The following is a 15,012-nucleotide window of genomic DNA, read 5'->3' as shown; positions in this document are numbered from 1 at the left end:
CCTGAAATTACATGTACCGTAATTTTCGGACTATAAGCCGCGCTTTTTTCCCTATTTTTCGACGCTGCGGTTTATATAACGGTGCGGCTAATCTATGGATTTTTACAGCTAACGGCCAACACCTTTAACTCTATGGGCTCTATGGCCGGTCCGCGGACCCCCACCTTTAAGCGGCGGGTTCCAGCAGGAAAAGCTGGAGGCCGGAAAAGAGTGAGACAGGTAGCGCGCAAAAGTAAAAGTGGAACCGAGAGTGGTATGCCGCTGCTGCGGCTTATATTCAGGTGCGGTTTATAGTCCGAAAATTACGGTACATTTCTTTTTGTAATCCATTCCATTTAGAATAAAGACATTTACCATGTATTTACCAATGCACACTCTCTAATTGCCGGAATTTTAACAAAGACTTTGGAAAGAGGATTTTCCACACTGGGGGTTACATTGGTAGTAAAGGGTGCTGATTCACAATAAACCAATTGGGGCCAAATTCCACTACCTATCTAGGGGAGAAATATATACCACCTTATAGTTTAATGCTGAATTGGTACTTATTCATTTAATTGAAGTTCAATATTTTACAAATTGCACAAACACCACAACTGACCTTTGGGAGACAGCACGTCATCTATGATTGGCTGCCTTTTCTTGATGTCATGGTGACCAACCAGTCTGCCGAAGTCTTGTATGATTTCTTCAAAACTGGCCACGATGATGCCACTACTTGAGTGGTCAGGGAACTTCTCAAAATTATGCTCTGAGGAAAAAGGAAATTAACATCAGTACTATAAATCAGGTGGTAAAGTAAGATTTCAAATCCAATCAGGTAATCGCACATGCGTACCAGTAAGGAAGACTGTGTGTCGGAACTGTGTGTATCGGGCCTGGAGCTCCAGCAGACAGACCAGGTCGGGTGACTGAAGGTTCATCATGTCGCAGTTATGATACGGGAGGAACTCAACAATCTGCCGCTTCTGATAGGCTGACAGTACGTCCAGTAGGTTGGCTGCATCTCTCCGGAATCTGACGACCAAAAAAACATTCAACCTTACCCATGGTAACAATGTTCCTGGAACACTAATACATAGATATACATATAAAGACAGTGGTTTTAGATTTAGTTTTTAATAAAAACTGTCTTAGCACTTGTTAGAACCACTGTCAAAATGAATGATGAAAATCATGAGTTCTCATTCATAACATTCGTTTCGGTGTCTCTATGTTGATGCACCTCCCCAGATATACAGGACTGTCTCAGAAAATTAGAATATTGTGATAAAGTTCTTTATTTTCTGTAATGCAATTAAAAAAACAAAAATGTCATACATTCTGGATTCATTACAAATCAACTGAAATATTGCAAGCCTTTTATTATTTTAATATTGCTGATTATGGCATACAGCTTAAGAAAACTCAAATATCCTATCTCTAAATATTAGAATATCATGAAAAAGTATACTAGTAGGGTGTTCAACGAATCACTTGAATCGTCTAATTAACTCGAAACACCTGCAAGGGTTTCCTGAGCCTTGAAAAACACTCAGCTTGGTTCAGTAAACTAAATCACAAGTATGGGGAAGACTGCTGATCTGACTGCTGTCCAGAGGACCGTCATTGACACCCTCCATCAGGAGGGTAAGACACAAAAAGAAATTTCTCAAAGAGCAAGCTGTTCACAGAGTGCAGTTTCAAAGCACATCCACAAAAAGTCTGTTGGAAGGGGGAAATGTGGCAGGAAACGCTGCACAACCAAGAGAGATGACCGCAGCCTTAACAGCATTGTGAAGAAGAGTCGCTTCCAGAATTTGGGGGAGCTTCAAAGACAGTGGACTGAAGCTGGAGTCCAGGTATCAAAAGTCACTGTTCACAGACGTGTCCGGGAAATGGGCTACAATAGCCGTATTCCCATGGTCAAGCCACTTCTGAACTCAAGACAACGGAAGAGGCGTCTGACTTGGGCTAAGGAAAAGAAGCACTGGACAGTTGCACAGTGGTCCAAAGTCCTCTTTTCAGACGAAAGCAAGTTTTGTATTTCATTTGGAAGTCAAGGCGCCAGAGTCTGGAGAAAGGCTGGAGAGGAGCAAAATCCAAGTTGCTTGAAATCCAGTGTGAAGTTCCCACAGTCAGCGATGGTTTGGGGAGCCATGTCAGCTGCTGGTGTTGGTCCACTGTGTTTCATCAAGCCCAGAGTAAATGCAGCTGTGTACCAAGAGATTTTAGAGCACTACATGCTTCCGTCTGCTGAAAAGCTCTATGGAGATGAGGAATTCATTTTCCAGCATGATCTGGCACCTGCCCACAGTGCCAAAACCACCAGTAACTGGTGTACTGACCATGGCATTACTGTCCTCGATTGGCCTGCAAATTCCCCTGACCTGAACCCCATAGAGAATATGTGGGGTATTGTGAAGAAGAAGCTGAAAGACACCAGACCCAACAATGCTAATGAGCTAAAGGCCGCTATTGAAGCATCCTGGGCATCCATAACACCTCAGCAATGCCACAGGCTGATTGCCTCCATGCCACGCCGCATTGATGCAGTAATCCGTGCAAAAGGATTCCCAACCAAGTACTGAGTGCATTAATGGACATTTTCAAATGTTTGATTGTGTTTTGCTGTTATAAATCTTTTTTTTTTACTTGGTCTGAGGAACTATTCTAATTTTTTGAGATAGGATTTTTGAGTTTTCTTAAGCTGTATGCCATAATCAGCAATATTAAAATAATAAAAGGCTTGCAATATTTCAGTTGATTTGTAATGAATCAAGAATGTATGACATTTTTTTTTTTTTTTTTTAAATTGCATTACAGAAAATAAAGAACTTTATCACAATATTCTAATTTTCTGAGACAGTCCTGTATGTATAACTAGTTTAGCTAGTTCCAGAGTAGATAAACTAGCTAAGTGTGTTAGGTCTAACGACTTGTGTATTTTTCTCCGCTCAACGATCCGTCACAGCAGCGGAGCTGTGATTGTGTAGAGCTGCGTGTTCTCAGTCAGCAGCAGCTGATCTGATCTCTCTCTCGCATCTGTCCAAATCTATCAGATCCAGCTAGTTCTAGCTAATTACACTAATACTGCCTGCTTATCAAAGGATCTAAACAATAAGCGTTGCTTGGCAACGGCTTGTTGCCGCAAAGTATAGCGCAGCATTATGCATATGTTTATATGAGGGGTCAAAATCCCATGCTCATAAAATGCTCATATATTTTTCTCTTCATTCCCCACGCCCCAAAATAAATAAATATACCAATTTTAGAAAAAGTAAGGAAGTTCGAGCAGTGTGGGTTTTATATGAACAGAGTTACACATATTTCAAAACGCGAAGTGTAATAACTGCAGTTTGCCTCCCTGTCAGAATGATAAAGATCCTCAGTGAAGCACAAGCCTATGTTTCTCACTACATTGTAAGTACAACTTATTAAAAAGATCAGTTCAATGCAACTAATGTCGTCTTAGTGTTATTGCATGATGTTAAAATTGGTTTGCCATGCATTTAGTGATGGATTGTAAACAATTGAAATGTAGCATTTAAGTGTTTTTCAGTTACAAGGTTGTTGTTTTAATAAATCAGAAACTGATGGTGCAGCACTACTGGACCTCTTTATATAGGCATTTTTTCCTTAACAAATTGTTTTTGCGCTGATCAGGGGGTACTTGGCTGAATTTTTTTTTCAAAGGGGGTACATGATTGAAAAAGGTTTGAGAACCACTGTGCTACTGGGTAGGATTGCTACGCAGTGAAGACATAATCAGTACCTGGATTGTTCTTTTAATTTCTTGTGGGTTTTACAGTGAACCTTCAGCCTCCAGACGCTCTCTGGAGAACTGTTCTGCTCCAGGAGCATCAGCAGTGCCGTCAGTCGATCTGCAGAACAACATCAGTTAAATAAACACAAACAAGTGCTGCATTTGCCTTTTCACTCAAATAAAGCTGAAAAATTATAACCAGAAATAGGACAATCAAAATAAGTCAAGAAAAAATTATCCATTACAACCGTCTAAAAATATTATTTGTTGGACCATTTTTTTTGTTTGCCCATCCTTGATTTACCGTGAGTGATGAAGTCTGGATTGAGGATTAACTCGTCGGAAATGATGCATCCTCCAGAAACAAAAAGCTCATTGTAGCTGTTATTCTTGATGTCGTCCAGAGTATCGATCCCCACAAACACCACAGAGTCTAGACGCTTCAGAGACACTAGACCTGGGATCTGTGGAAGTTAAGTAAGAATCATGAGTAATGTTTATACATTTTCGTGACTTCCGGTTTGAGGTGTGCCGAGTAGACTTGTGCTCGACTGGCTCTAACTTTTCCACTCTTATTTACCTTTTAAACCTCGTCTTTTTTCAACATAATTAGTTTGCAACAGTTTTATAAGCCAGTGTTAACTACAAAGACCTCCGGCAATGTCGAAAGGAAAGGGAAACCAAGCTGAAAAGGGCAAAGGGTCTCCATCAGTGTCGACTCATAGCATAACTCCAGCTTCGACTCCTAGCATAACTTTGGCTGACATTAGCTTGCTGCTGGAGGAACATAGAGCAGCTCTCAGGGCTGATTTCAAATCCTCATTTGAGTCTCTGACATCTACATTACATTGCATTTAGCTGACGCTTTTAACCAAAGCGACTTACAATAAGTGCATTCGACCAAGAAGATACAACCTTTAAGAAAACAGAATCATATAAGTACATCAGGTTTCATAGAGCTAAAACATTTCAAGTGCTACTCAACTGGCTTTAGATAAGCCAGCCCTTTATTAGTATATAAGTGCTTTGTTAATAGTTCTATCGCTCGAAGTGGAGTCGAAAGAGATGAGTTTTCAGTCTGTGCCGGAAGATGTGTAAGCTTTCTGCTGTCGTGATGTCAATGGGGAGCTCATTCCACCATTTTGCAGCCAGGATAGCAAACCCACGTGTTTTTGCTGATGGGAACTTGGGTCCCCCTCGCAGTGCGGGTGCAGCGAGCCGTTTGGCCGATGCAGAGCGGAGTGCACGTGCTGGGGTGTATGGTTTACCATGGACAGCATACACTCCACTATCACAGAAAGCGTATAAATTATCTGGAAGCTAATGGTACTGAAGTCGACCAACGTCTCCAGCAACTTGAGGACGCATGCTCTGCTCTGAAGGGGGACAAGGAGACACTTTGGATACTTTCTGACCTGGATTTTATCAAAACTATTAGGAATCGCATTGACCTTTTTGTTTCCACTAATTTTAACCCGGCTGTATCTGTAGCAACAGTTTGGGAAGCGTGCAAGGCCTATCTACGAGGGGAAATCATATCCTATTGCGCATACCAAAGGAAAATCAATACTGAGAAGAGTATCTGCCTTTCCAGGGCTTTATCGGATCTGCTGACAAGATGTGTAGACTTCCCCAGTGCAGATCTTCTCAAATAATTACTGACAAAAAAGGCTGAATTTGACCTTTTGGCCTCAAAAGAGGCAACAAAATCACTTTTAAAAACACGCCATAATTACTAAGAATTCGGAGATATATACAATATACATATTGTATTTGTATTTATTTTTTATTTCATTATTGTCTAATTGTAACTGATGTATTGTTTATTGGGGTTGTTTTGTTAGTAATCGCAGGGTTAACGTATTGTATTGCTGCTGTCTGTGTATTGAAAATCTCAAAAATAAATCATATAATAAAAAAAAAAGGTTTATACATTTTCAGGGGTCAAATATATCATCTAAAATAGCCTTTAAATTTTTTTGGACAGGCTTGTTACATTGTTATACTTAGGTTAGGTTACTGTTTACATTTTATTTTACAGGAAACTGGTAGCGGAATACATTTTTAAAGTAACCCTCCCTCAGGAGGTACCTTGTGAATGTGTCCAGCTATGTCTTGGTTCTGAATGACTACCAGCAATCTGTCTGCAGCATTCTCTTGGTTCAGAAAAGCCATCGGACTCTGCTCCGCATTCCCCTGCTTCAACAGGTTTGCCTGCAACAGATGAGACCACATACACACTGTATACACAAAATAATATAATCATTTAACATCAATAAGGGAGAACCTATATTCCAAGAGCATCAGATAAAACAATAACTAGATGTCAAATAATGTTCATGAATCTCTGCCATTGATTTCCAGTGTGAACCAAACCCCTCAATCGGGTATTGGCCGCTTAATCACATTTTAAGTGTGCAGCCCATGAGCTTACCTTAACCTCTTGATGGATCTGGTCCCCCGGCTCGATGCTGTGGAGGTAGAACTGTAGGGTGTTTCTCTTCACTTCTTTGATGATCTTCACCAGACTGTTAAAAACTTCCGGCTTCAGCTGGCTGATCAGGGAGCTCAGTGCTGAGGTCGGGGGGGTGGTGGTGGCGCCGGGGACGGAGGCAGAGACTGGCTCAGAGACAGAGCTGAACCCTGGCAAACTCCCCTCGTACTTTGTACCTGCAAGACTACTCCCCCCCATCTCACCACTACAGTGCTCAGTCCAGTCCTCTTTTGTTTGTCTGATGTTATGAGTTCTATTGATCTCTAAACTCTGCGGTTTCCAGTGGGAGTGTGGGGGCTTGTTGGGAGCATGAATGAGGACAGAAGTGTTAGCCGGCTTGTAGGCAGAATCCGACGGAGAGGTAGTAACAGATAAAGAGACGTGAGACGACAACATGGGACTGATGTTGCCTGTAGCATCGGGAACATGCTTAGGGATTGTGTGCTGCTCCCACGGATCACTTCCTCTGGAGAGAGCAGGGTTGGTACTGACGTCAGCGGCTGTCAGTTCACCAAAGATACCGTCATCTTCTCCACTCGTTGGAGCTTTAGATGCTCTGATACTGGACACAAACTCACTAACTCTGCTTGCTAGTGCGTGATCAACATTAGTCCTGCTGCTGCCGGGTTTGTGGCTTGGGCAGGTGTCTTCAAACTCCGTTAGCATGCTGTTGATGCTGTGCATTAGTGAGCTAACGTAGTCCTGTACTGGGGGGCAGGGGTTGTAGAAAGAAACATACTGTGAAAACTGAGATATTGGGGCGCATGGGAGTGTGTGTTGAGGTGCGGAGGTTTCTGTGTTGGAGGTGGAATGTGGGGAATGTGGGAGGCTGTAATGAATGCTCTGCTTCTGCAGGAGGAGCTGCATCTCAGAGGAGAAGTCGTCCAGGTGTTTGTCAACGACGTTGCCAAGACAAGTAGGAGGTACGGAGACGGGTGGAGAAAACAAAGAGACATCTACAAGGTCCTTCACTTCCCCAGCCATAAATTCCACCTGCTCCTCCTGGTCTTCTTTCACTCGCTTCTTGAGAATATTAACTATTTCTACCTCCTCTGAAACATCTTCCTTCACCTCCCCTTCTCCATCCGGCTGAGTTGGGGGTGGTGACGGGCTCCTCCTCCTCTCTGGCGCTGGAGGTACAGATGGCTGGATGGATGCAGAAATAAATGGCTCTTCATTCTTCTTTTCCTTTCCCTGAGGTGTCTTTTCTCTTTCCTTATACGGCCCTGCAGGAGGCAGAATACACAACAGAGGCATACTGAGTAAAGAAAGTATATAACACATTCATTTAAGTAGGTGGAATGGATGAGGGGGGAGTCTGAGAGAAACTCCCTCTGGAGGAAATGTTGGGATTTTAGCAACAAATGTGGAAATATTTCATATGGCCAATATCAACCAAATCCAGTCAAACAGATTAAAACTTGAGCATGTGTGAAGTTACCTGCAGATTCCCTGGAGTGGGGGTGGGCGACCGGCTCCACGTTAGCAGATCTGTGGTTGCTGTTAAACTGGTTGAGGTCATTAGACTCCGCTGGCCGGGAGCAGGAGGGGAGGGGGGGGCGGCCAAGGAGACGAGGGTCCAGACGTTGTGTAGGTCTGCGTTGTGGAGAGGGGCATTTTGGGGGAGAGGAGGGAGGGCTGGGCTCCGGGGACGGGCATTGAGACGGGGAGGCGGGCGGACTGGGCTCTGGAGACGGGCACTGGGAGGGGGAAGGGGGGGGGCTGGGGTCTGGTGACGGGCACAGGGAGATGGAGTGAGGAGGGCTGGGCTCGGGGGATGCGCATCGGAGGGGGGAGGGAGGAGTGCTTTGCCTGGGAGACGGGGAGGGGCTCTGCCTGGGGAGTTTGCTGGTTGTGGTGATCGTCGTTGCCGTGGTGAGGTGATGGAAGCGAGGGTCCTGAGGGAGTTTTCTGTCTCTGTGGGTGTACCGTGAAGAACTTAGCCCTACAGAGAGAGCAGAGTTTAAATGAGATTTGTAATGCTGGTCACTGCTAGGCAAAATTTTATTTATATATGTGATATATATGTCCAATCCAATTAAACATGTTAAGGATGAAGTTGGAGTTTGTGAGATTTGGTGTACTTTGGTGCAGGCTACATTTATAAAGTTTCTCCCTTTTTTCTCATTTTCCTTATTTACTACATTTACATGCAGTCATTTTCAACTATTATTGCAAATATGACATATTGGGATATGTAAACAAACTAGAAAATGCATTTGCTGCAGAAAATGTGTGCGAATGCTGTAAACTGTGAACACTTGTTGCTGAATTTTGCTGAAAAAGCAGAATATGTTATTAGCTGAACGGTCTATGTAGCTGCTTTTAGCTACAAAAACCAAGTAAGTGTGTTGCTAAACTCTGCGGAGAAATGCAGAAAAGTGAAATGATTTGAGTCAAAATTGTTACAGCTCAAATGCATTGCAAAGACTTTGTTGAAAACTTGAACATGAAATGTTAAACTGGAAGAGTAGGAAAAATAGTGAAGAAGCTTAATATTTAAAAGATAATGTTTTAAAAAAGGTATAAACAACCAAATGTATAGCTTCAATGTCCTGAAATAGCTGAATACGTTAAATGTTGAATGGTTTCTGTAGCTGAAAGCAGGCTGAAGGAGTTGGATATTATAAGCGATTAGTACTGAATGAATGTGTATAAACAAGAGAAAATAAAGTAAAAAGGCTTTGAAAAGCAGCAGAATATTTTAAATAAAAACTTTTGAACTAACTTGATGGCGAGTGATCTGTTGCCATGGCAACGGCATTTGATGACACCCCATAATACGCTTAGATGTGTTGATGGCTGCATCGTTACCAAACCTGTGAAGTTTTGGGCCATTTCGAGCATTTTCACTGAAGTTATGAGAAAACCGTGTTTCATGATTAGCATTGTGTTGCCATGGCAACGGCATTTTGAAGAAATCTCAAAACGGTCACGTAGATGTCTTCACGGCTGAACTGTTAGCACATATGTGAAGTTTGAGCACTTTTTGAACATTTTCGTAGGAGTTATAGCGACATCGTGTTTTATGGCGAGGGATGGCAACAGCTTTTGAGGAAACTCACTATTGGCACATAGACATTTTGAGGGCTGGGCCATTAACCATTATCTGAAGTCTGGTGTTGTTTTGACCCTTTTCATAGGCGTTAGGAAAACATTGTGTTTTTTGGCGAGGGATGCGTTTCCATGGAAACGGCATATGCTGAGATGTCAGATTTGACGTAGAGCTGTGCACAGCATTCGCACTAAATATTCCTTTTAGATGTTCCAAATTAGGCCTTATTCTGAAAGTAGCAGTGTATGATTTAAACAAATGAGAAGGCCAACATTAGCCATTATTTGGGTTATAGGATAATTATTCAAGCATGTAGACAGCATATTTGGAATATGCGTCTACATTTTGTCTATACCGCAGTTAGCAACACACACAGTTTTCTGCATTGAGCACAAACTAATTAGTGTTCAACACTAGCGTAGAGCATGCGCGCAGAAAAGAAAACATTTCTAGTCAGAAAGACTTAAATATCACCAGGTTTATGGATTTGCACAAATATTACAATGCAAACTTTTTTGAGAAGGTAGTTGGGGAAAGAATGAAGGAGGATGTGTAAAGGGGAATATAAGAGAAGTCATTATCCATGTTAACAGGTAAATAGCCTTGGCAGACAGACAGACCTGTAATAGGGATGAGAACCCACGGGATCTTGTCCTGTTCCTCCTCTTCCTCTTCATATCCCCCTGCCCTCTTCCCGAGCCCCCCTCCTCTTCCTGCTGCTCCATGGTGATTCCCCTCCCCGCTGTGGGAGCCGGGACTGAATCCCTCCGAACTACTGATGCTGACGATTGTCTGCTCCTTCACACACACACAGAAACAAAAATGCGCATTAACCTTACCTGCTCCACTTTAATTTACTTAATTTTTGATCTACTATTGAAGATAGTGTAGAACAATTAATAGGCAAGAAGTGCCTGAATAATAGGGCGACTGTGGCTGTGAGGGAGTGTGGTCGTCTTTCAACCAGAAGGTTGTGGGTTCGATCCCAGCCCATGCAGTCAACATGTCGATGTATTCTTGGGCAAGATACTTAACCCTGAGTTGCTCCCGATGGCATGGCCAACGGTGTGTGAATGTGTGTGAATGTTAGGTCCGAGAGTAAGGTACACTGCTCTGTATGAATGGGTGTGAATGGGTGAATGACATGTAGTATGTAAAGCGCTTTGAGGGGTCTTAAAGACTGGATAAAGCGCTATATAAGTACAGTCCATTTACCATTTACCAATAAGTTCAATTGGAGTTTAAAAATATCTATCAATAATATCAATTAAAATACAATTCAGCTGTTTCTATTGGAATGCCATATAAACTCTAGAGAAAGAGTTGCCTGTAAAACATGCATGTATACTGTAACAAACTGTGCCTTAAATATTCAATTGTCTTTGTTATTATTAATTTACACATTCATTTTTTTATGTACAATATTTGTCATTGAGGTTCTTCTTAAAATGTGTGACACGGGCATATGTTCAAAAATCTTTGTTTTAAAGATTGATGAAGCCTAAGGTTTTTTGAATTGTATGTATTCATTTATTTTATACACAGAATGAGGATTGTGCTTTGTCTACTATATTGAGAGTAGATTAAGGGATCATGTCACCACTGCTGTGGTATTTATGAGCATTATGTAGCTTATGTATTATGATAACCTTTTTAAATAATCCTTAAATATCATTTTGGTGCCAACATTATTTATCATTCGAAAAAAAAAAAAAAGGGTTTGTTTGAAAGAGGTATTTCTATGTAAGAATGACAACATATATTAAAATCTATATTTGGCTTCTTTTTTTGAAAAACAGTACCGGTAATCCTTAAACTGTTACCTCCAGCTCCTCCTGATCCCTCAGGTCGATGTCACAGTTGGTGGGCAGACCCAGTTTGGTGGCCAGCCTATCAAAGGGCCAGGATGTCTTCTGCACCGCCTCTTGTACTTCACTCTGATTGGATGTTCCTCTTGCTGCCTGTGTGAGGCCTGTATGTTGGAAAGGATCAATCATTTAAAAAAAGATTTGAATTTCATCAGGAGTTTTCAAAATGTTGTTAGCGTAACATTATGCACCGATTGCAATTTCTTTGGCCAATTCCGATTTTACTTTTTCAATGCAACTGTACTTTAAGAGGAGAATCTGAGAAAAGATTAATCTATAATGTCTTTGTAGGCCTATTATAGAGAGTTCCTTATTTACTTTCCGTGTACAACTACATATTTCTCCAATCATTTATTCATTCAAAACTATTCTTCAACCAGTATATATTTACAAGAAAGCTAAGGTGTATGGATTATATTATCTATAAATATATGAACTATATTAATCTAACTGTATTATATACACTCGCCAGAGAGAAGATATCCTGCAATTACTAAGAGCCGCAAGCTTAGCAATGAATTACAAAGATCATTGTCTGAATATGTTATTAAAATATTGATAACTGTTTTTCAGAAAAAAATGGGCTGAAGACGTTCATAAAAGGTTACACATTTAAATGAGGAATTCTCAAACTTTGCAACACTAAGTGTGTGTCAGCGTGCCAATAGTGGGTTAATGTGTGTGCGTTTGGTTATTTAGGACGGGAAACTTCATACATGTCATATCATATGTCCATCATATGCCAGATTTAACCATACTGTACAAGCTAATATTCTTCTGCAGTCCTTGATTGGTTGACGGCCATAAAAGGAAAACACAAAGCTTAGTGAAGAGCATGCGTTTAAATTTGAGTGGCAGAGATTTTCCAAAATCTGATGTGGTCATGGGAAATCAAGCTGAAAGTTTATTGATGAATCTATAATCATAAACATGTGTGCTAACTCGTGTTTAGATGCAACTTGAACAACTTAAGGAAATGGTCAAATAAATGTATACGGATAAAAAAGAAAAGGATATAAATAAAATATGATATGCTGGAAAAAGTTGTAATGTATAATGTAGAAGAAGAAAGTCCCAGAATCCAGTCACCTTTTAGCAGAGAGAGTAGTCTAGTAGCTAATTCAGATCCATCTTCCCTCAGATCCACGTCCTTCAAACCTACCGAACCAATCACAGACGCAAGAGAGCCAGGGGGGGCGGGAACATGGCTTCCCTCAACTAGGAGCCCAGAGTGTGGAGGAAACATTAAACACAGTAAGCAGTAAGACATTTGCGGAAAGCAGAAATTCAAAGAACGCATAAAGAACAGTGAATACTATGTCCTGTCAAGTAGTTAGATGCTCCCTCAGGATAATAAAAAGCTAGTTTTAAAGAAACCTCCTGTCTCCTCACCGGGAAACTTGCTGTGTCTTCCGGGTTCCTGTGATGCCTTCAGGAACTTTAGTGTCCTCTCTGCCGTCTCCTGTTCCATTTTCCTCTTCCTCCCGTGTACCTTCACGCCTCCTTCTCCTCCCTCCTTTCTCACCACAGTCTCTGCTTTTCTCTTGCAGGTCAGAACCAGGTCGACCAGCTGCTGCATCTGAGTGGCAAAGAAATCACGTGTTCAGTTCAATACAATAAAGACCGATATGACACAAATAAATATATAACAATATAATTAAGGGTTTCTAATTGTCTATTATGTCATACTAACATATTAGTAAAGAATTGTCAACAAATGAATTCAAATTGTGTTGTTATTTGTGAAAATATCTGAAATATAAAATGGTGTAGTTAAAAAAGGGAAACAAATTATATAAAAAGGTACAGGCAACACAGGTGGGAGAGTAGTTCTAGCAGTCTAGCAGAAGCTCAGAGAAAGCTTGTATTTTTTTTTTTTTTAAACATTATTTAGTGATTCAGGAGCAGAGGATTCAACTTTAAATATGACTTTTATTTTAGTGACTGTAATAACAGATTGGGTCACTGAACTTATATTATAGGGTGATGTCTAGGGCTGCAACAAACGACTAATTTGATAATCGATTAATCTATCGATTAATGAAACGATTAATCGATTATTCGGATCGTTAAGGTTTTAACTGTACTACTACTTATATCGATACTGCTTATCGATCCGGTCCTTTTAACGATAGTATTAACGGTTCTTTTGACAAGAAATAAGGTAAACTAACTAAACAAATTGTGAACAAAACTAACATTGCTTTTTATTTAAATTAAATGCATAATATTTCACATCAAAAGAAACAACAATGTTTTAACAAATCGTATTAATTAATCTGATGACAGAACTGTAAACAGAATAGCTGAAACTTTAAAAAATAAATAACTCAGTTACCTCTAATCATTAACCTATGTTTTTGGGGTGTGTTGCTGTGTGTTGCTGCTAGCATACATAGCACCTGACGTGGAAACGTTACTCGTGGACGGGGCTACAGAGCTGCTAGAAAGACAGTCGAACCCGGTGCATTTCTCCGTCTGAATGTGGTGCACTTTTGCTAAATGTTTAGACAAATTGCTCATGCACCCTTACATGCTAAACTCTTATTGCACTTTTGGTAACGAGGATTGTCCACATCGAGACGGGTAAAGTTTAACCACACCTCGGAGCGCGTTCTCTCCGCCATCTCCTCCGTGTGTGTGTGTGTGTTGCATGCATGTAGCAGCTGCGTGTGTGTAAACTGCCCCGCCCCCTCGCAAGCAGGCGGGGGAGAGATCTCTCGTCTGAATTGGGAAGATTGAAAATACATTATAGACGCATTTTGTAGTCATATTGCATATTAGAAACGGAGTTGGCGACACTAAGACTGCGATATAATGTTTATGTAGCAATAATACATATGACATATGTTTTAAATGTCTCCTGTACCGATAAAAAAAGAGCGATAACGTTGGAGCTTAACGGGGTGTAGAACACACGTGATGACGTCACCAACGAATCGACGACTGAATTAGTTGCCAACTAATTTGGTAATCGATTTTAATCGATTAAGTCGATTAGTTGTTTCACCCCTAGTGATGTCCTAATTTAACTGAGATAATTGTTGAGAACAGTTCTTATACGGTACTGAGTCTGGCTCTGTGCAGGTGTCTTTTGTTTTAGACCAAATGTCAGTTTTCACCTTCTGAGTGTTGGTCTGTCCCTCTTGAGAGCTGCTGGTCGCCTCCTTCCCTATCACCTCTCTGTGTCCTCCAAGGCTCCTCCTGAGCTTGGCCTCCTGAGACTCCTCGGGGCCGCAGTGCGCCTCCACCATCTGTTTAGCCCGGGCCACAGACAGCAGGTGCAAAGTGGGGGTGTACAGGTAGGAGTGCAGGTAGCCCTCCATGTTCACCCGGTGTTGTTTGGGAGCAGGAAACAGCTTCATGCACTCATCCAGTTTGGAGTCGTACTCGCCCATCGGGTACTGTCGAACCTGGAGGGCAAAGACAGAAATATGTGCTTTAGTGTTATGATTGAAGGGAAAATAAGATAAAGTATTTACTTAAATAACTAATGATAGCTGTGTATTTATGTAAAAAAACCTTTTCTACAGGAGGGTAATGAGTTAATGGCTATTAGGAGAAGAGGGAGTGAAACCAGTTATGTCCACATATCTCTCTGTGAGCCGGAGAAGGAGAATATGGTGATAACTGAGAAGTGTTCTAAAGTCAACGGAAAAATAAGTGAGAGGAGCCCCAGCAGACGAGTCAGATTTGTCTATAACTGATGGTGTGTGTTGTACTTCATCTACTCTGCATACTAGTTTGGTGTTTTGTAATCAATGTGATCCAAAGTAAACCTATACATATACAATTCTGATATCCGTCTCATTTTTGTTTAAGCCTGTTTAATTGAAAAGTCAGTTAGGAA

At 41.2% G+C, this 15,012-nt stretch overlaps 1 protein-coding gene across 7 annotated transcripts in view; it reads right to left on the bottom strand.

Annotated features, from left to right (window-relative positions):
• The window catches only part of tasora (transcription activation suppressor a), a 55,908-nt gene that overhangs the window by 9,279 nt on the left and 31,617 nt on the right, over window positions 1-15,012 (bottom strand). For all 7 annotated transcript variants that reach the window (XM_079680416.1, XM_079680412.1, XM_079680413.1 and 4 more), the window contains exons 15-26: window positions 14,285-14,575; window positions 12,555-12,741; window positions 12,252-12,380; window positions 11,118-11,266; window positions 9,915-10,092; window positions 7,681-8,184; window positions 6,180-7,465; window positions 5,837-5,959; window positions 4,050-4,209; window positions 3,755-3,863; window positions 839-1,017; window positions 602-751 (exon numbers count right to left, since the gene is read on the bottom strand). In XM_079680416.1, the coding sequence (XP_079536542.1) occupies window positions 602-751; window positions 839-1,017; window positions 3,755-3,863; window positions 4,050-4,209; window positions 5,837-5,959; window positions 6,180-7,465; window positions 7,681-8,184; window positions 9,915-10,092; window positions 11,118-11,266; window positions 12,252-12,380; window positions 12,555-12,741; window positions 14,285-14,575 (3,445 nt within the window). The remainder of the gene's footprint in view (window positions 1-601; window positions 752-838; window positions 1,018-3,754; window positions 3,864-4,049; window positions 4,210-5,836; window positions 5,960-6,179; window positions 7,466-7,680; window positions 8,185-9,914; window positions 10,093-11,117; window positions 11,267-12,251; window positions 12,381-12,554; window positions 12,742-14,284; window positions 14,576-15,012) is intronic.

This window comes from Notothenia rossii (assembly GCF_949606895.1).
Source record: "Notothenia rossii genome assembly, chromosome: 5".
Lineage (NCBI taxonomy): Eukaryota > Metazoa > Chordata > Actinopteri > Perciformes > Nototheniidae > Notothenia > Notothenia rossii.
This window is presented reverse-complemented; position numbering and strand designations above follow the sequence as displayed.